The 21,635-nt window shown below is 42.2% G+C and overlaps 1 protein-coding gene across 1 annotated transcript; it reads right to left on the bottom strand.

Annotated features, from left to right (window-relative positions):
* Nucleotides 1-7,636: 7,636 nt before the first annotated feature.
* On the bottom strand, nt 7,637-21,044 carry CDH5 (cadherin 5). The gene is made up of 11 exons (XM_075434072.1): nt 20,862-21,044; nt 18,249-18,537; nt 18,043-18,159; nt 17,108-17,272; nt 16,507-16,694; nt 14,475-14,728; nt 13,756-13,898; nt 12,798-12,922; nt 11,630-11,738; nt 11,097-11,342; nt 7,637-10,271 (listed from the first exon to the last, which is right to left on the bottom strand). The coding sequence occupies exons 1-11, from the start codon at nt 21,042-21,044 to the stop codon at nt 9,778-9,780; spliced, it is 2,313 nt and encodes a 770-aa protein (XP_075290187.1). The 3' UTR covers nt 7,637-9,777.
* Nucleotides 21,045-21,635: the final 591 nt, after the last annotated feature.

The raw sequence follows: 21,635 nt of genomic DNA, 5'->3' as shown, positions 1-21,635 counted from the left end.
CCCATTTGAAGTGTGTCAGCTCTTAGGTTTAAATTCTACATGCGAGTGCTTCCAAGGCTGATCCCTTGGATGTTAGCCCAAACAGCGGCTTTCATGGAAATGAAAGCTTGTCCAGCTGGTTCAGCTGTTCTTTGGGGTCTTCAGAACTGTCCTGGGATGAGCTTTCCATGGTCAAAGGAGATACTAGCTCAAGGTGAGTGTGTTGCATGAGTCCTCTCCTATGCTGTACAGGATTTGAACCAGAGGGCCTCTGAAACTGGTGGCTAAAAACATCAGAGGTGGGTATAAATTAAAAAAAACTAATCTTGGAGCTATGCAAGAAAAACAGCAGAGTGTTGATTATTTATTGTGGTCTAAGAGGGCATAATTTGGGCAGCTGCAATAAAGGTCTGATGTAAGTAGTATGAATGGCTAAAATAAACATGTTTCATAGAGGCGGAAATGAAGTAATGAAAAGGCACTGAAACTTGAGTCGCTTGACTACATTTAAGTCTTTTTCCATCTCATATGGAGCCACGTGAGGTACGTTGGTCATACATTTAGCATCTCATAAAAATAAAACGTGCTTTATTTATCACCAGTGTTTTCTGCGTGCAATAAATATTCTTTGTGGCTATGCCACAGATTTTAAATTCCTAATGTGGTAATTTTAACTTCCAGATGTGTACATGACTACCTTGCTCTAACTGTCCCTCATATTAACTGTGTTACCTATAACTCTTGCTCACAGTAACCTATGAAATGCAGGTTCTACTCACGCCTTATGCTGTAGATTCTCTGTTAATCACAATGGGAATAGTACTAGATACATCATGCAGAGCTGTAAATATGTGCAGGGGAGGGTGTTTTAATTATTATTATTGGACTAGATGACCCACAGAGGTCCCTTCCAACCCCGAACATTCTGTAATTATAAGTCTTTGTAGATCTTTTGCAAAAATCACTTGTGCCTGGAAGTGTGCTGAAAAATGATGAATAGTACTGAATCTTTCATCCTTAAAATGCATAAGCATTAGAGAATGTTACTTATTCAGAATGCTTTTACGCATATGAACTAACCCTTGTGATGATGTGGGGAAATGTGTGTGTGTGGTAGGTATGGGACAGGAAGGGGAAGACAATGGCCAGATAACCTTTCAGAAGGGGTTCTTGCTTGACGTGTAAAAGCAAAAAATCTGGGCCTACAGGACATACCTGAGATGAAAAGGGATGTCTGCGTCACAGCTAGGATACAAGCCCAGACTTCTGCTCTTGCAAACAGGCTTTATTAGTGCATATTGTTTATAAGTCCCAAATTTCCTCCTGAAATAAATCAGTCAGCTTTGCATAGGTCTCTTTGGCGACCATTTGATGTTCTGCCAGATATCCGTCTCTTGTAAGGCCATGTGGTGCTTCCAGTTCACTCAGGAGTGATGTACGTGACAACAGGTGGACTGTACACAGCTATGCCCATAGAATGCCTTGTCAGCTTGCCAAATGCTTGCATCAACATCCAAGAAAATCCAGATGTTGCGACAAAATCCAAGAAATGCAGTTCTGACTAGGATTGATGCTTAATCATCTATTTGTAGGAAGGAATTAATTGTGGAGATTGTTTCACTAGGATTGAAGAGAATCACTTAATTTTTCTAGCTAACTGAAAGCTCTTTTAGTAAAGGAAGAAGAGGAAGCTGGCGATGTTCTAACACTTTTCTATGACTCTTCAGTAAGGGTGTGATGCTTTTCACTTACTCAAAGCGATCACTCTGCCTGGTTTGGGGAGCAGTTTTGCCAGATCCATGCAGGCACTGAGACAGATCTGAGTCTGTTCAAGATGTGATTACTCAGTCAGGTGACAAGTGGTCACTGCCAAATCAACAGAATGAGATAATGATTTTGTGTCAGCATGAGACATAGCTCTGCTGCCTGCTGTTTCTGACTGCCCCATGTCTAGCCCTCTGCTAGCTTTCTAGATGTATTCCTTGATGCCAGCTCTTTTGCATGGTTGACTTTCTCGGTGGATCCCTGCTAGCCTTGCCTTCTGCTTCTGCTGTCGGTTGCTGTTGAGTACTAGAAGGCAGCACAACTGGGCATGGCCATCGTGTGTTTCTGACCCTTGTCTGGGCTGCAATGGTCACAAAGGTGGTGGTTTTTGCTGCTCCAGACCCTTACCTGGCTGAAATTGCAGAACTCGTGTCCTTTTTGAGCATGGTACTGTTAGGAGGGCAGCACATTGCTTACGGCTGCTTGTCGCCCGTGTTTACAATGGCAAAATACTCCAGGTTTGGGAAATATCAGACACCCGAAGCTGGAGTAGTTAGCAATGACATTTGGGAAGTTTCAGTGTCCATGTGGATGGCTCCTTGTATAATCTCTATCCATTGTCCCTCCTCTTCAAACAGTAATTCCTCAGCCGGGGAGCCACCTACTCTGCTGCGCACCAAGGCGTGGTAAATGACAGCAGGAGCTTCACTGAGATGCGTGATGGCCTGCCTCGGAAGGTGAACAAAACTTCCCTGTGCAGCCCTTTGAGCAGGCCAAGGCTGCACAAGCAGGGCTGCCTGCAAGCGGTGCAGGACCTGCTGACCTGAGTGGAGGCTTCAGGCTGTCGCTTCTGCTGGACAGCCTGCCAGGACTGCGGTTTGAGGACGAAATCCTCCCCTGTTGTCAGCTGCACGTACTGGTGGAACGCACTCTCGTTCTCCAGAGGAGGAGGAGGGCCGGCAGGGTAGGACCTGCGGTCAGTGTGTGGTTTGCTCGCAGAGCCCTGGTTGCTGGCTCTGTTGTACACGGCGTCTGTGGGAGGAGAGGGGAGCGGATGGCGGCCGGATGGGACCCGTGTGCGTCTGGGGAACAGATGTGGGAGCTGAGCAGGCGGAGGTGACTCTGAGGAATGAGGAAGCCGTGTCTTTCAGGCTAGCTCTTGCTTACAGAGGATTTGCTACAATTTGCTACTTGTATATAATGTAACTTTTTGGATCAGAAGGAGAAATAACTTGTTTTTTCATCTCCTGTGTTTGACCTACAAATCTACCTGCTGCTACGTTTCTCTTTCCTCCTCTCTCCTCATCCTAGCAAGATTTGCGTGCGATCAAGGAGCTGTTTTGGGGCATATTCTTACGCAAAGTTTTGCAAAGTCACCAGATGTTCAAGTGGAGGGGTGGTAGTGGGTGGGGAGCGCGGTGGGCGTGCTGGGCCTCCCAACCCTTCTGCTGTGAGCGCGTTGCGGAACTGTTGCTGGCAATGGCAGAGGATCAGGCAGGCGCTGTGTCTGGGGAATCGCGTGTGACATGGAGGGGAGAGCTCAGTCTGTAGCATGGGAAAAAAAAAATGAAGAGGTGCTTGAGGTGGGAATGGAGAGGTGGTGGCTGCTGCCAAGCCCTTTGTCACAGTGCTGCCAGCAGCAGTTGTACTGGTGCTCAGCGAGGTCTCTGCACTTCAGCTGGGTGGTTCTGCCTGTTCGGAGGGAGTCTGGCTCTGCCCCGTCAGCCTGGCGCCCACCCAGTCCAGCACAGCTCGTGTGTGGTTACGTGGCGTTGGGGGTGACATGAAGCAAGGAGCACCAGGCTTTTTGCAAAACAGGGGGGACATCAGAGTGGCCGCTGTGCAGAGCGGGAGGAAGAGCTGGGCTGGCTGCACGAGTGAGGAGGGCTGTCCAGGAGAGGCTGAGGAGCAGCTGCTGAAGGTGGCTGCGGGCGGCGCAGCAGATTGCTGGTGTGCACCGTCACTTACTCCGCTGTAAACCTGCGTCATAACCTTAGCCCAGTAAAATATTATAAATGGATTTTAAACTGGTGTCAGTGTTTGCTCCTGGTCTTTGTGACGGACCAGCTGGAGTTTGTCCTGAAATCTGCAGACAGCGTTGTTCTGGGTCCCAAAGGCCGAGCCTGCCTCTCCCACCGTACTGCGCACTGGGAGCTGCAGAGCTGGTGGACCAGCGGAGTTACAGAAGCCTGGCTGGAGGAGGAGGAGAGAGGGTGAAGGCTGATTAAATTACTGATTACAAATACTGAATTAAGTCCACTTGCAAGGAGTCTTTGACTTTCGTGAAGCCATTAATCTGTAGTTGTGTGACAAGTGATTTCTGTGAAAACTTCCAACTTCTTAGATGGTCGTTGAAGGGTTCCTGGTACTGTTTTTTTACTGGTGTGTTTGTATGGCTACTTGGGAAAGTTTTGCTGCACAGTTATAATACAGAAATGATGACTAGTGGATAACGCATGTGTTCATACACAAATATGTCCATTCAAGGCAAAACCCAGCTGTTTTACAGGACTCAGTGAAAATAAAAATTATTTGGTATCGCTTGAGAAGATCCTGATTCGTAGCTGCGTTTTGGTTTGGAAGGAAAAATAAAAGCAGGGTGGGACAGCATCGTTAGGGTCACAGCCGGATTTCGGCGTCAGGTGAGAAAGCAGCAGGGCTCGGCTTCTGACTCCTGGCAAACGGGCAGCCGGCCCGGGGGGGTGGGGGGCCCGCTGGGGCTTGCGGCCTTGCCCAGAGCCGTTCCCTGCCCCCGGCCCTTCACGGCTCCCGCCGGAGCGAGATCGCTGCCGTTTGCTGTGCGGACTCGGGCTTTGCGGCCTTCCCGCCCCGGGAGCGGCCTGGGGTGTCCGCGCGGTGGCGGTCGGGGCGCGCGGCCGGCGGGGTTCGCTTCCCGCAGCCGCCGGTTCCGCCGCGCGGGAGCCCGCCGGGAGCGCGCGCGGGCAGCCGGACCCAGCACGCACCGGACGCGCGCGGAGCGCGGCGCGGCCGCCGAGCTGGCGCCGAGCGCCCCCAAGCGGCGACTGCTGGCCATGGCGGCCGCGGGCCTGGCTGCGGTGGCGGCCCCGCGCGGCGGGTTTGGGCGCTTCGGGTCTGGTGGTTACGCGGGGCGCCAAACGCTGGAGTCCGGCCTGGCGCCGCCGGCCGAGGTCCCCGCGCTGCCCCGGTCCCGCTGCCCCGGTCGGCAGCGGCCGGACGCCCTCCCGGGCACCCGCGGGTCAGGGCAGCGGCGGCTGCGTGGTGCCGCCTGTGGAACCCTCGCACCGGTTTGGAGAGGGCCTGGCGGGTCAGGCCCGGAGCTCCGGGGAGGCTGCCGGGGGAGCTCCTGGGACCGTCTGCGGCCCAGCTGTTACCGGCTTCCCGAAACGCCCCGTTTCACTCGTGTTTCAGACGTGTCTGCCCGGTGAGCTCTGCCGTGCTGTGCTCTGCTGGTTTTGGTGGCTTCGTTCAGAGCACTGGCTTTCAGCTGGATGTTCCCTTTTAGTGAGGAATGAAAGAGCTGCGGAGATTTAGGATGGATTGTGGCGTTGATGAAGGCGTAACGAGAATGAATTAAGAGAGTCCGGTGGGAGAGCAGGTGGGACAGCCGCTGGCCGGTGATCGGTGGAAGGAAACGCTGTTCTTCCCTCTGCTTTCAGGTTAGGCAAGAGCAAAGTCAGGAAGCTGGGAGAGGTCAGCAAAGACCCAGGGGTTTGTATTGCTCATAAAAGAGTTTTGCTGGTTTTGTTTTTCCTTCTTCTGATGCAGACTACAAGAGTGCCTGTGGTGTTTTGTTTTCTGCCATGGTTTTTCTGTGGACTAGATGTAGGCTAAATCATCCCCTTTGATCTCATCAGCCTCTTACTCAGTTCCTGGTGAGACTTCATGACTTGTGCTACAGTAAAACTGCGATAGCTTCTTAAATGGGAAGGATATCACCTTGGTGATTTCTTTCATTCCAGGAAGAATGTGAAGGTAAAACCACAAGAGTTTTATTTCTTACTCCCCCAAACTCTAAACACTTGTTTAAAAAAGAATAGGGAGAACAGGTTAGGAAAGATGGTGATTTTTCTTCTTTTCTGTCTTAGCCCCACCTGAAGTACAATGGAAATAAGTATAACTATAATTTCTAACCAAATAGGGTAGTATATCTGCGTGTTTAGTACCACCATGAGCATTTCCCTTGCATGAGACATATGCATAGGAGTGAAAACATTTAAATAAACGTATATAGGTGGATCTGTACTCCGAACTCTAAGCTCCAAAAAAACAGGGTGGCTTTAAATGATTTGCTCACTATGGTGGATGACGATAGCTGTGCTTGAGCAGGTCTGATTGCCAGGGCAGCTGGTCCCTTCGGGTGCTATTCTAAGCCCTTGTTGCTGAAAGGAGAGAAGGGAAGACAGCCCTAATTAAAGAAGTCAGAAAAGATTTTTTTTTTCTTTTATAACTAATCCTTCTGTTTTCACTGGATTTGCTGTTACATTCTTCCTGACAGTGTATCAGTGGTACTGGACTGTAATCGGATAATATGCGATACAATTGTTCTTTCTTTGTGGAAATTTGTTTTGATAACAGGACCTTAGCTCACCTGACCTATCTGGGAAGTGCGGCAGTGTGCCAGGTGTTGATATTCAAACAGCTTTTCCTTGCTGCTTTGATGTTTATCAAGGATTCTGATCACAAGTCATTATTTCATGAAAATTTCTAATGGGGTGGGAGTAAAAAACTTTTATTAAATGGCATGAACTTCTGCATCTGAGTGTAATAAAAGAATAATTTATGATATATTTTTAGGGATAAGAGATTAAAATGCGTATTAATTAAATGAATAATGAAAACCTTTATGAGAATCTCTGCTAGAAGTTGCAAGTAGCTGTTTAATCAAATTCTTTCTATGGAAAAATGCATTTCATTATAACATAATTAGCACATCTATTGTGTTTTTAATACAACTTGTGCTAAAGTGTGTTTGATCTGGAGTTTGCTCATGGCAATTAGCAGTGAAGGAATTGAACTTTTTTGCTTTATTCCAGGCTTTGTAAAATATAAGTGCCATATCTGGGGAAAATTCGTGTGATTTTTCAAAAGCGCTGAACAATCTTGGGACTATATTGAGGTAGTCATTATTGGTAGTGAAAAGGAGTGTTAAGAAATGGTGCTATCTGAAGCTGCAAATGTAGAGGTCATTTTTTTTTTCTGTCACAGATGTGTACAGTTATGTCGTGACCTATCTAAATCCTCGACTGTGAGAAAGCTGGAGCTTTTTGTGTACTACCGAGTAATCCTGCTTGCATATGTCTCTAGCAGTTGCTCGGAGAAGAAGAAAGTAGCAGGCGCGGGGCCGGGCGGTGGTGCTGGGCTGTCATCCTTTTTTCCTCTTGAGGTGACACTGGCAGACGGCTCAGGTAGTGAGCACACGTGTAGTTCCCCCATGGGTGGGTGGGATGTACTGGCCCAGGGTGTTCGTACGTTCTGTTTTGCAGTGTGTCCTTTACCATTTGAGAGGAGTACTTTTCCAGTAGCAAAAAAAAGGGCAGAATCTCAGTAAACATGGTGGTTCAAAATCACCCTGATGCCTGGCTGCTAAAAAGCCAAACATCTGCTCGAAAATGGGATGCATCCGGTAGCACTGCCGACATGAGTCCTCCAAAGTCAGTGGGTTCAGCCTTGCCAGCTGCTGAAACCAGACTGCACTGTTGGGGCTTTTCTCTTCCTTACCCCAGGAGCTTTAATGACAGCTTTCCAAAGAGTGGGAGAAAACTTCTTCTCCAGAAAGCCATTTGGTGAATGTGTATCTCGTCTGAGTTCACTTAGAGCATAGCTACGGGGGTTTTTATGGTTGAGTTTACTGTGGTGCAAAGCCTGGTACTGTCATCTGTGTGAAAGTCATTAATGCACAGAAAATCCAAACTTGAGATCGGTTTTTATGTAGTTAAAAAAAAAATACAGTACAAGAATATAAAAAGAAACTATCCAGTGCAAACACTTTATACAGTGGAAATTGATACAGTGTTCCTTAAAATAGCTTTATAAAACAGGCTTAAAAATAATGATTACAGGTAATACTATCTGGATGATGCTTACCAAAGTACTTTACTTACTGCACTAAATAATTTCATAACTACCTTTACCTGTTCATAGCCAATGCCTTAGTTACTGATGAAAACCTTAAAATGTAAGTATTATTAGTTAGCATTCTTTATAATACACTAACATGTGGAACCTCAATAGCATACACTGTTGACCGAATTAAGCAAAACCGAAGAGAGTGAACACATTAAAAATAAAAGCAAGGCTGTCATCCAAAACATACTTCTTTTATAAAGCATGTGATCCAAAGCTGATTTGACTGATGGGCAGAATTCTACTTAGTTTTCCTTTACTTCATATTTGAAAATCTGAGAAATTGCATGATTGATGACAGCAGGCATTAGTGTCCGGCTAAGTATTGGGCAGCTTTTTACAGGAGTGAGTACAAATGTGAGACCATGCTATAGTGCATTGTTGTTTGCTGCCAAGAAGGTGCTTTGAGGGAAAGGACTGTAAATTAGAGATGACATGAGTAAGTGAAAAGCAAATTTGTGAGATTCCGCTATACTGGCTTAGGAAAAAAAAAAAAAAGATTTAGTGTTATATGGTTAGCTACCAAATTTAAATAATCAAATCAACTAAACTAATATCTACAACTCCAGCACAGATTCTGCAAAATTGAGTATCTGTGTGGTAGGGCTCTGTTCCTGTTGAAGGCAATGGGAATCTGCATTGCCAGAAGCCAGAGACAGGCCTTTGTCCTAAGAGACCCGCTTTTTACAAAATGTGGCTGACTGGCTAACTTCCTGCATGGGAAGTTTCATTCTGTTCGTTCTGTGGCTCTTCGTCAGGTGAGAAACTGAACACACACTTACCAGGGACATAGTAGTTGCAGCTCCAAAACCTGACTTACGTTTGCGGTTCTTTTATGCAGACAAATGTGCGGGTGTGTAGCATTCTGGCTTGGAAGTCTACAATATTTTCCTAGGTGGAAAAGAACCGTTTTACAGTACCTGCTTAGAAAGAAATCAAAACAGTTTCACAGTAATGAGGCCCTTCATTTGTTTGTCCCTGAAAAAATACAGTTGCTTTAATAACGTTGGATAAAAAACCTGTTCAACCTCTGTAGAAATCTAGAGAGACCTGTGTTGCTATCTAGAGAGATTTACAGTGTTGGAGTCTTAACGTTCCCCTGATCTCCACATTTCCTGCCCTGCAGGATATGTTCCATTGAGTAACGCTAAGAACCTATTTACAGAAAGAAAAAACAATTTTGCTGCTAGCTAGAGCAAATTCTGGTATGCCGGAAAGGTGCCTGAAATCATCATCAGGCTGTTAAAAATGACAGATCAAACCAGATTGTGCATCTAAAAAGCCTGTCTAATTTTATCTTTAGTAACTAATATATGTAGTAGAAGACTGTAAAGCAAGAATAGTTAATAGATTGGAAAGACGGAAAAATCATGCCTCTCTTTGAAAGTGATGGAATAATTTCTAATATTAAGTGATAGACCATATGTTCCTCCTCTCCTCTGCTGGGTAAGCATAAGCGTGGAATAGCAATAGAGTTGTTACAAGAGGGCCAGGCAAACCAGCCAGCTGGAGATACAGGAGGTTATTCAAAACATTCCTTCCCAATGCCACCGTACCTCTCTGTTCCAGCGGATGGTGACCTTGAATGCATGTTCATGAAAACAGCACAGGAGGAGAGGAATGAAGGAGGAACTGGGGACAAAACCACGTTTTAAAGAAGTAGTGTCTATCTGGATAGGGATTGAGCAGGTCCCCAAGCAGGAATTTGGGGGAAAGAACTGGTTGTTAGCAAGGATAGCAATGCTGGGGGAAGTCAATATACGTGGTTTGTGTGTTTCTTTTTAGCCCTACTGCTGTTAGGGTTTTTTGAATGTCTATTTGAAATCCTCGTGCAGCTTGGGTGAAGAGCTGTGGTTTCTCCTTTGTCTGTTGGCAGGCTCTTGATGTCTATATGTAGTGGAAGGGAGAAAATTAATGGCTAATTTGAACTTAATATACAAAATCTTCATTTGCTTCTGATCCATATAGCTCAGCTAACATTTTAAACCTGGGTCCCCAGTCATTTAGAAAGTCATAATCAATATCTGAGTCTGAGGATCCTGATTCCAAAGAACTGAGAGATTCTGCAATGGACTCGGCACCTTCGTAGCCATAAATGTGAAGTGTGTCATATGGCAGCAAATCCCTGTCATTGTCAGCTTCATCCTTCTTAACCTCAATCATCATCTCCATTTCTCCAGCACCAGAAGTTATGTTTCCAGGAGGCTTTTGGACTTGTGCGTATGGAGAGGGAACTGCTTCTGGCTTTATACCGTTCTTGCGGACAGAGTTGAGTACGGAAACATCATAGCTGGTGGTATCCATTTCACCACCACCTTCTTCATCATAAGTGACAAGCTGCTCATGAATCTCTGCCACATTCCTCCCAAGACCACTCAAATCCTTCTTGTGTCTCTTTCTTAGAAGAATTAGCAAAGTGATTACTGCAAAGAAAACTTACATGAGCACGTGTAAATAGAGAAATAAGGAAGTAAACCAAATTGCATTTAAGGTATGTAATACAGTCTGAATTGGGTTTTTTTTTCTGGAGTGGTGTTTTTTTAAACACATATTTATTAAAAAAAAGTAGTTTAAAATTCTGTTTAGCTGTAGGATTTGTATGTTCTCAAAGCAGGTCTGTCTGTACAGGAATTGTACAACCGACTCTTGAGCTGGAATCACGAGTACAAATGCATAGTGTCACCAGTTCATTGAATCAAACTACTGCCTTGAACTGGTGAATCTTTTAATGCCAGGCATCAAATGCTACTTATGTGGTAATTGCAAATGAGACCTCTTCTCAAGCAGGAAAAAAATGTTGCCCCTTCTCTGACAGAATTCAGCAAATAGGTACTGGTCTGCTGATTTGTTACAGGTTTTTTTTTTATCTATATATGTTCGCTGTAGTGTTTAAAGGGTTTCCAGACTACTCCAGCCTTTGGAAACAGGGATTCTATTGTTATTGCCCCAGCACAAATTTCCTGTGTTATAGCTGCATGCGAGCCTTCTAACAGTAAATCAAGTCTGTTATGTGTATGTGCAATAACCTTTCTAGTGACTCAGCCTTTCCAATATAATGGACAAAGTTGTAGCTGAAACTATGCTAACAGGCCAAATAGAGAGAGCAAGTGAGGTGAATCAAACAGTTACAGTATTTCTGCCTTTGTTACCGTTTTATACCCAAAAAGCTTTTGTAGATCTCAGAAAAAACAAACCAAAACAATCCCCACATTTTAAGTCATAGAACATGACAAAAGTAAAATACTTACCAATGATTGTGAAGATACAAATAAAAATTGCCACCAGTGCTTGTATACTAACTCCAACTTGTTTAGCTCTTTCCTCGCAAAAAGTGAAGTTGCCTTTTTCGTTGCACTTGCAGACACTGATGACAAGTGTATTTGTGCTGCTGAGCTCAGGATCGCCGTTGTCTGAGATGATGACAGGCAGGTAGTGGATTTTGGCAAGTTCACGATTAAACTGTCCATATTTGACAGTGATATTAGCTGTGTTATCTGGAAGAAGTAATGACATCTAATTAAGTGATAATCTCTACCAGATTTTCCTGATAGATTATCAGTCAGTTGGTACATCTTCCCCTTAGACAGAGCCAGCCTTTAGGGAACCCAGTGAAACTTGGGTGGCAACAAACAAATTGTTTTTTCCAGAAGTTAAGCTTTTGAAAATAAATTGTTACTTAGCTCGGCTAGACCAATGATAGGTCATTGCTACGGCTTTTCTTCTGTGTGTCCTAGTGTCTCACTTTGGCTAGCTGAGAACATGCAATGCAGGGATACACTACCGTAGTTCTCAACCAAGGAGAAGTTGCTATCTTCTGTGGCCAGGGAGTACTTGAAGAAACCTCTGGGTGATACTTCATCCTTGTCAGTAGCTGAAATCCTGATGATTACCTACAAAGATGGAAGGGGTCATAATTTTCAGTACACATTGCCTCCAGTGATAAAACTGCTTCAGTATTTAAGTTAGAGCTGGGCTGTGTATCCTGTATAACCCTTCAGTAAAGGGCAGGACAAAGATATCTTGTGATGCTCCTCTTGAAGTTCTTTCAAGGCAAGCAATTTGCTTGTAGGTCTTCAAAAAGAGCAGTCTTGCCTCTTCATTCACAGATGGGAAACAAAAGAGGAAGTCTTGCGTAACTAAAGCATTAAAAAATCTTATGCTCAAAGACATATGGGTCATTTAAATACTTAAGATGGCTGTCTTCTAAAGTGTTCAACTTACTTAGAAGTATGACTCTCATTCATTGAATGTCATTGAGAACGCCACTCCTGAATGACATGCTTGTTTCTGAAAACCTCAAAGAGGAGTAGATTAGATGTATAAAATATAAAAAATGTGTATCTCCCAAGGTATTTGAAAATTAAATCGAAGGTGAAATAATACCTTGTGTGTTCTAACAGATTCCATCAGAGAGTCCGGTCTGTGACAAAATCTCTTAATTAAACAAACATCACACGTATGGGCTGAATACTTGTGTCCGAGGCCAAACATCTACGGTCACAAATACTGGTGCTATTTGTGCATGTGGATACCTGTACTCTGGTGAATACTACGATAATGTTATATGCAGCAGTGTTTCTCATCATACTTTGAAATAGTTTCACTCTCAGTATCGTTTATGAACATTTGTGTGGTAAAACTGAATCTCTAATTTTTTCTCTGCAAGGCTTGACTCTATGTCACGGTTCAGTCGCTAATGCATGTACATACTTAAAAGCTTGGAGGGAGAGGAACTGTGCAGCCCATGTGTGTAAGCAGATAAAAGTCAGTATTCCAGCAGTGTGAAGTCCTGGAGAAAGATTTCTGACCTCTGACATTTTGGAAATCAGTGAAATAATCAAGTGCTTGGGTATGAAAACTGAGGGTAACTTTTAGTAAAAGACATCTTCCGCTTGAGCTTGCAAATAGATAATTCAGGTTTAAGGGAAAAACTCTCCCTCTTGTCTCACCTTTCCTGGTGCAGCATTTTCACACACTCTGGGTTCCTCAGGACAAACAAGTTCTGGGGCATTATCATTTTCATCAGTAACTATTACATGAACTTGGGCATGTGATTCTCTGTCAGAAAGACGGCCTGAAATGACAACAACAACATTACAGGTCTCTGAGACGCCTGGAATCTCAGTGCTGTCTGGGCTCCCCTTTCCACTCTTTGTGTCCATGTCTGTTCCTCCTGCGTGCCAAATATGGAGAGTTTGTCGCTCCATCATTAATTTAAACTTTTCCTTTGACAGATTCAGATACTTTCCTAAAAACTCTCCTATTGGGCTGAATTATCAAGGATCTATAAGGAAGAAAATGACAATTGCTTACAGCTTTCTGATTGTTCGCACTGTGTGTCTGTGGGTTCCATCATCATTCTCTGGCACTAAGACAACAGGCACAGATCAGGCCCTGTCTATATTATTAAATATCTTTCACCCTCCAGAAATGGCTGGCCTCCCCCAGACAGACGTGGGACTGGCCGCTGGGCCTGCCCTGCTGCCTGAACCCAGGCGAAGCAAAGCGGGGATGCCTGTGCAGTGACGCTCGCTGGGCGGCAGCTTGGCACTGGGATTTTGTAATGCTGTGGAAGTGCGTGAAGCTGGCTGGGATGTTTCTGCTCTAACCACAGGCTTATCCTTGTTTCCCAAGCTGCTTCCTCTCCTCGTGCCCTTTTTATTCCTTGTAACAAACTGAGTGCATTTTCATAATAGCTAGGGACCAAATCTTAAAACTGTATTTGACCTATTTGTAGGTACTCGGTTGATTTGGAAGATTGTTGTGCAAACCCTGCAAGCATTCCTTTCTTTCGTAGCATAGTGGAAACAGGCTGTCCGGTTAACGCCTTTCCGTTTTGATAAGCTACAGACCTGCTGTAAAGTTGTACGCTGATTTCTTTCAAATATGGAAGTGGATAGCACTTACCGTCTTCAAGGATTTCCTGAGCTGCTACAGTGATGTTGTATGAGGAACTGAATTCTCTGTCCAGGGGCTTGGGAAGTTGAATAATTCCAGTATCGGATACCCTAATATAGTCTCCATTAGGACTAGCTCTTCGTCGAATAAATCTGTTTTTTTTGTTTAAAAAGAGATATGTCAATACAAAGGGTGATAATACTGTGTATCTCTTCAGTTCTTCATAGTGGGAGGTCAGAGAGTACTTCTGTGACAAAGTGCACTAATATCTTGACCAGGTGGTCTCACAATATTTCCCTAAAATTATGCAAGCTGTGAGAGTGAAATATATGTGTCAGAAAAGTTTCCAGATTATTGTCTTCTGCTGTTTCAGGAGTCTATTTTCATTTCAAAGCACATTCTTGAGAGAGTTATTACGATAAAAAAGTAACAAATTATAACCATGGAAAGATATGCAGGATTATGCATTTTCCTGTAAATGTGCAAATGTTTTATCAGTAAGTTTTTGTGGTAATTACATGGGGAGATGTAGTTTATGTTCATATTTGTTCATTACCATATGTATCCATGGCTGCAGTGCTGGAAAAAATCAAATTGCATTTTTTTATTTTTGGCATTTTGATTCTGAAAAATAGGGCCAAAGTCTCATTTCTTTGTCAAATTTTTGGAATCATTAGTGAATTCTCGCATTCTTTAAAACAGAAATACTACAGCTGGTGTTGTGTTACCTGATTTTCCGTTTAGCCGCATCAGGATCGTGTGCCCAAACTGAACCAAGTGTTCTTATTTCTGGATCGTTTTCCCTTACTTTAAATTCATATGGTAGTTTGGTGAAGACAGGAGGCTCGTCAACATCAGTGACTTCAATGGTGACTGTTGAAATGCTCTTTGAGCCACCAGATTTAAAATAGCGAAGATTAACTGTGGGATCTGTTGCTTCAATGTCAAACCTGTATTCTGCTACTTTTTCAAAGTCCAGGGGCTAGAAAAAAGACAAACAGATACTCTTCCTTTAGAGATGTCTAAGTAAACTTTGCACTAGTTATCTGTGCAAATTTAAGCTCTGTGCTCTAATTAATGTTTGGAAATAATACCAAACTGCATCTTAGCTAGACTCTGGGCACAGCATTTCCAAGTTCAACTTCTGTTTCACAGAGTGTCTTGAACAACTTCCGGTTTTGAACAGATTCGTCCAGTATTCGAAGTTCAGCAAGTGTCTCTTGGCTTAAATAATTTTCTTTTTTATAATTGTGTAGCTACAAAAACTTGTTTAGCTCCTTTTTCTCAAAAGTTGGGGAGCAGATTCTCCTCTTCTTGGCTAGGCTTTCTGTTTTGAAGTCATTCAGGGCAGACTTCATAGCTACGCTGACTGATAGCTGGGGCATTTACTGATAAACTTCATCTGCTTCCTCGTTTTTCCCAGTGGCTGAGATCATGAAAGGAATTGCACAATGGAAGGAAGGCCAGGAGCTAGGGAGTAAGAAATGCCCAAGCTCTCACTCTTCTGAAAGTTTGGGTCCCTTTGCGCTATCGCCTGAGATTATGAAAGCACCATGAATACAGAGTAGTTAATTGTGGTGACTCTTGTTTTTCTTTTTGAGGGGACATTGCAAATGGAAGTGGTAGTGCTTATCTCGCAGTTGAAATTTTATCTCACATGGCTACATATTTTAAATTATGACATGTGCATGGCCAAAAGCACGTTACAAAACAGTGAGGTGAACTTTGCCCATTGCATGTTAAAAGATGAGCTGATTCGAAATCACCCAGTGTGTGCGTCTGTGTGTGGGGGTCTCTTATTGCTCCTCCTCTGGGCAGAATTTGAAAGCAATGCATTTCTCAGGTCCTGGAAAGACCAGGGTAAGGGCTGCATTTGGTGAAGGAAAGCTGCTCACACCTAGTGTGAGCACAGCTGAAGACTTTACTGCCAGTCTTTGAATACTTGGTACTTGTTTTCCTTAAAGCTTTCTCTTCTTCTTAATGACATTTCTAGTCTTAACAGTTACAGAGCGACATTTGGAGGTGAAACACACATTCCTATCAATCTGAGGACTACAGCAGGTGATTTATAGTACCCTCTCCTCTTTTTTTTTTTACCATAAGTCAATGAAATCAATGAACTCTGGCTTTGGTAGTGCTCTGCATAACACAGGAATGTCCCTTGGTACGAACCAAGTGGGTCTGAGAATTAAAAAACAAAGAGCAAACCATAATAAAGGCTTTGGGAGTCTGGGCCCTCTTAAAGAGCGATAAGGAATTAAGTGGGGAAGCTCTGAAAACCCCCTGAGGAGAGTAAGGGAGCTGTGGCTCAGACTGGAGCAAGTGCTGAACAGTGAGGAGCACTTTTACAAGAGTGGTCAGGTGGACTTTTTCACATTTTCTACTTTGGTTTCACTTGGGCTGCAGAAGGGAAAGAGTCTTTGACCTGGTCAGTTGGTTCAACTCTTAAAATCACTGACTCTTTGAAGCATCCAAGTATCTGAATTTTGAGAGGAGCCTGAAGTGTGTAACCTGAATATCTGATGTAGTCCCCATTGCCCTCTGCAGTAATTCTAGGTTTTCCCGGCACTGGCAGTTGAACTGGACCAGTAAATCGCCACCTTGTCTCCTCACAGATCTTACAGAAGAGGGTTTTCAGGATGAAAGTATTCTGACTTCTACACATTTGCATTTTTTCCTGCCACTAGTCCCAAACTGAATCAAACACTCTTGTTACTTGTAGAAAAACAAAATAATTATCTTTGTTACTGGGAAAAGTACCTTCTTTGGCCTAATGATTCCTTCATTTGTGAATGGATTTGCTACAATTTCAAAGGTGTCCCTGTAATCTCCTCTGACAAAACTGTATTTCGTATTTCTGTGTTGTGGTTCATCAACATCTTCTACTTTGACTCTGCCAACTTCTCCTCCTACTGAAATGTTTTCAGAAACTTTGAAGTGAAACGATGCTGTTAAAAGAAAAAAAACCAACAAAAAAAGACATAGAGAGTGTGTACACGGAAGTTAGAGCTTAGTTAAATATTGTTAGTTTATAGACATACAGAAAAACATTTCATTGAGAATTCAGCATTATATATCTCTACAGACAGCACTGATGTATTTTTTATAAAAGTATATTTAATTCTCAAAATTGTCATGATCTTGTACAAAGGGATGAAATTAATACTGATTTTTTTTTTTTTCCTAGGTGTGCGTCACCCAGGAGATGCAGCTGGGGCTGAAATACAGATGATCTTCTGAATATGTAAGATTCTTTTGTCCACTTTTAAGAAAAACTGAACTGTGATGAACTCTGACACAAATTCATTATAGTTGTCTCAACCCTTGATTTCAAAACAATACAACATTTGCTTATACTTACGGTGTTTGAATACTGGGAAGTTGTCATTGATGTCGGTTAAAGTGATAATGACTGTAGCTGTGCTTGAATCTCCAGAAGACCCTGGACCATCTTTTGCTTTAACAATAATTTCATATGTTGATTGATTCTCTCTGTCTAAATCAGCCCTTGTTGTAGAAATCACACCTTTGAAAAAATAGCATTGAATATGATTAGATTTTGCAACATGTCCAACATCTTTTAATTATGACAGCAAATTTTTTTCATGTGCCACACTTTCAGCTTTAAGTAGCATTTTTACAGTGGTATTTTTCTAAGGCTAGAAATGTTAGAAATCTTTCTACGTGATGGAATATTTGGGGGATTTTGCACAATACATTCCTTTAAACTGATCTTTGCTGCTTAGAAGCAGTCTAATGACATCTAAGCTTGGTCACTACAGCATCTAGAGGGTTTGTCTGAGCACATCTTTATCTGAGTTATTTGCTCCAAAGGACTAGTACGGTTACAAGAGATACTGACATTATTTTTAAAACTGGGAGAAATTTAAACAAGAAAGTTTAGGAAAGCAAAGGCCTGAGTTATTGATTATTGAATGCTGCTTCAGGGTTTATGTATTCCCTTTTCCTGTTTGGTCAAAGGCATAGTATCTATGCTAAACTGAAAACATGAACTTATATTAGCTCCTAGTCAATCTCTTCATCAGTGGGGAAAAAAACGAACTTTCATCTTCTCATTTAGTACACAGCACCTGATATCCCGACTTTATTAGTTTGTTTCCAGATGCAGACAGTGGCATTGTGTGAGGGTGAATGAAAAATCTTTCTAAACTATGATTAAAATTATATTTTTGAATTATTATCCCCCTTGACCAGAATGAAAAAGGCTTTAAACTGCGTTTTCTTCAAGGTGTAAGGTAAAGATAAAGTGTGAGAACATTTGCGTATCTGACCTACCAGAGTCATTAACTGTGAAGTATTCGTCTCCTTTAATGATTTGGTAGGTAACAGTGGCATGACCTGTAACTGTTGGGTCATCAGCATCTACAGCTGTCACTTTGGTGACCGGGGTTCCTAGAAAAGGATTTTCAAATAGCATATTTAGTATATATTCTGCTTTTTAACCAGAGGAATGAAGGGAAATGGGTGGTGGAAGAACGTACCTACTGGTGACATTTCTGGGACAGATCCATTGAATACTTTTTGTACAAACACAGGGACATTGTCATTAATATCATAAACCTTGATAATGAATTTAGATGGGGGTTCCAGTGACTGGTTGTTTCTTCTGTCAATAATGAGAGCTGTCAGCTCATACTCTGCTTTCTTTTCTCTGTCTAGCCTTTCAAATGCATAGACATCACCACTGGTTTCATCCACTTTAAAAATGATGTTGGCATATTCACCTTCAATAATATATTTGGCATTGCTGTTCCTTACACTTGATGTGATCTAGAAGAAAAATGTAATTCGAAGAGGTAAAGTGGGCTTTGGCATCTGGATGCAACACAGTTTCCACCAGAAGATACACACAATCGGGACTTCTTCAGACTCAGTCTGAAACCAGAATAGCCATCAAGATTTTGGATGTCATCTGGAGTATTACTGAACAAACAGCACCACAGCAGCTACAGCCATGCAGAGTTATAGGACAAAACTTGCATCCAGACTGAAACTTGCTTGCTTATATATCAAGAAGCATTTTCTTTAGATCACATCTCATATTCCCTGAAGATATAAATTGCTCATGCAGTTAACACATACGAATCATTAACCTCATTATGTCTGAAATAATGCGTGCTACCACATTCAGTTTGAGCTATTCTTGTTTGCATGTAACCTTCTGAACTTAGCAGAGATTTTGCTTGGATTTTACTGAATTACAGAATTGTGTCTATATTCACAGCTACTGACATTATTCAGCATTAGTCTCTATTACTTAGCATTTAGCAGAATTCCTGCCATAGCTGAATGCTTTCTACTGTTTAGTCACATGCAATTTTTTGTAGTCAGTCTTTAGGCTCATGCTACAACAGTAAGATTAAATTTCCATCCCATAGCTTTTAAAATTTAAGATTATCTGCAGTGACAAAGGGATGGGGTGAAAGAAATGAACTTTAATCAGTTTTTAAATGTAATTTACTCCAATCCCAAATGGTTTTGCCCATTACTTAATCTGCAGATAATCTGATGATTCTTCCCTTTCTATACCTTCACCCATCTAAGGAGACTGATAGAAGGTTTAAACTACAATTTTCCATGCACTATATCAGCATTCTTATTTCAGCAAGCTATTTATCAATAATTTCTCAGTTTGACCAAGAATTTCTAGTTTTTTGTCACTGATGTTATCATAAATTGCAGCTGTTTGGTATTCAGGATTTGGTTTATCCTGTGCTTGTCATTCACTGTTGAACATTCTTTCATTTCTGTTTTCTATTTTGAAATGTGTCACTAATTTTTTTTTCCCGCATTCCACATACTTAATCATGCCTCTGGCTGCTGGGGCTGCTGAAGAACAGTTTACAGCTCCGGAGATGGAACATGAGAAATAACCTCACCCTGTCTCAGAGATAGTATAGTCTATGCCTTCTTTCTCAATTTTTATTTACTTATTCAGTGTAAAAGGTGTAGGCTTCCAAGATTGCCTTTTCTAAAACTGGGGATGAACATACAAAGGAAAGCCTAGAAGGTCATGAAAGATAAAATCAAAAGGTATCCGCATATTCCTGGAGCTGTCAGTCAGTTCTGCCACACTGCTGCTGCGGCCTTTTTTAAAGGGTTTATCAAGTGTTCAATCCTGCAAATGCAATGCACTGAACACAGCCATTACGAAAGTAATCGGAAGCATTCCACCGTTGAAAGACCACAGAGCACAGTACAAAGTGAATTACTCGTATTTAGGACAGCTCCAGGAATAGAAGCGTTCTCCTCAATCTGCTACTGAATTGGTCTGAAATGAAACAGAGATACGTTGTGTTAGCTGAGAGTACCCTGTGGCCTCTTTTCTCTCTCTTGTGCTGTCTGCCAGTGAGCAGCACTGATCCAGAAAGGTCTGTTTCACTTTGCCGAGAGAGCCTTGACAGATGCTGGTTGTTGTACATGGGAGGAAAACGTACAACTGCATTTATCTGAAAAGTGTCAAAGTAGTTCAGTTTGAAAGACTAGATTGGAAGAACTTTGGGTGATATGCAGTTAATCATAGGATTTTGAGCGCTGCCCTGAAGAAAACGAGTTTGCAAGAAGGTCAATGCTCATTATTATTTTTAAAAATTATTTTCTGTCACTTTGTGAAACAAATTTTTTGACTGTGTTAAAGTGTTCCTAAACATAGCACTTTGTTTTGTATCCAAGCCGAGAGATGTAAACTGTATGTTTTTCAATGCGTGTGTTTTTATTAGCTGATCTCCTAGGTTTTTGAAAGAATCTTGAGCTACCAGAAAAATATTGACATACATCAGCTGCCAGACTTCCTTCCTAACTGTGCACCTGCATGCAATCCAATTGTTTCTGCATTGTGGATGCTCTATACTTGCCATTCTCTAGAATTTATTTGTATTCTTCTAAAGAATCAGATTACCTTTGACATTATTCTTGCTTTACTCTATGTCCACACTTGCAAGATTTTAACACGTTAGTAAGTTGGTATTAAGTCCCATTTCTATTTCACTTTTTCCTATTTTATTCTGCCTAGACTGCAAACAAATAATATTTTTCAAGATACTCATTTGCTGTCTGCATTTCTAATTATTCATTGCTAACAGACTGCTATTTACCTTGCCAACATGATGTGGTAATTGTGTATCAATCTCTTCTTTGATATGCATTTGGTTCCATATCCAGTCTCTCTTCAGTCGTTTATGACTGGCATTGTTTGAAGAATAGTTTTGATTTCTTCTCTGACTCTCGGCAAATGCTGGAGCCAAGAACAATAGAAAGAGTAGAATAAGGTGCTTCATCTTCTTCTGTAGCCTAGAAAGTAATATAAAGTATGAAAAGTGTATAAATAACAACAGAATCAGGTTAATCAGAGAGAGCATGCATAGAAGTGCAAATGGACTTTCCTTCTATAGGAAAGTTTGATTGCTTTCTGTATTTCTTTTCATCTGCCTTAGCATCAACATTTGAAGTGTCAGGCTTCTTCCTTCGGTCAAACAGTTTTAACTGGATGACAACTGTAAAAAGCAACAAAAGTAATTTAATGTAATAAAAACCGTGCATGTTTTGAAAGCTAGTGTAAAAGCCAGCATCCACTTGAGCTGCCATAGTTAATCTGAAGAGAAGACTGAGTAGTGAAGATCACCCGTTGTGCATTACGGACAGGGTAGTCCAGCTGCAGAGCTCAGCTCATGGGGAGAGTAGCCATGGGAAGCAACATCGAGGATGAACCAGGTCAAAGTTTATGTTAACTCAACTTGAAATGAACTGTTCCAGCTTGACATACCCAAATGGTGTATTTTGACTTGCCCTGACACAAAATATGCTGTAGTTGATATCTTCGTATGGAAAATATTGATTTAGAATAAAGTCATTTTTTTGGTGGAAAAAAT

Source organism: Opisthocomus hoazin, chromosome 12, assembly GCF_030867145.1.
Source record: "Opisthocomus hoazin isolate bOpiHoa1 chromosome 12, bOpiHoa1.hap1, whole genome shotgun sequence".
Taxonomy (NCBI): Eukaryota; Metazoa; Chordata; class Aves; order Opisthocomiformes; family Opisthocomidae; genus Opisthocomus; species Opisthocomus hoazin.
Note: the sequence above shows the minus strand (reverse complement) of the source record. Positions and strands in the feature narration are given on the sequence as shown.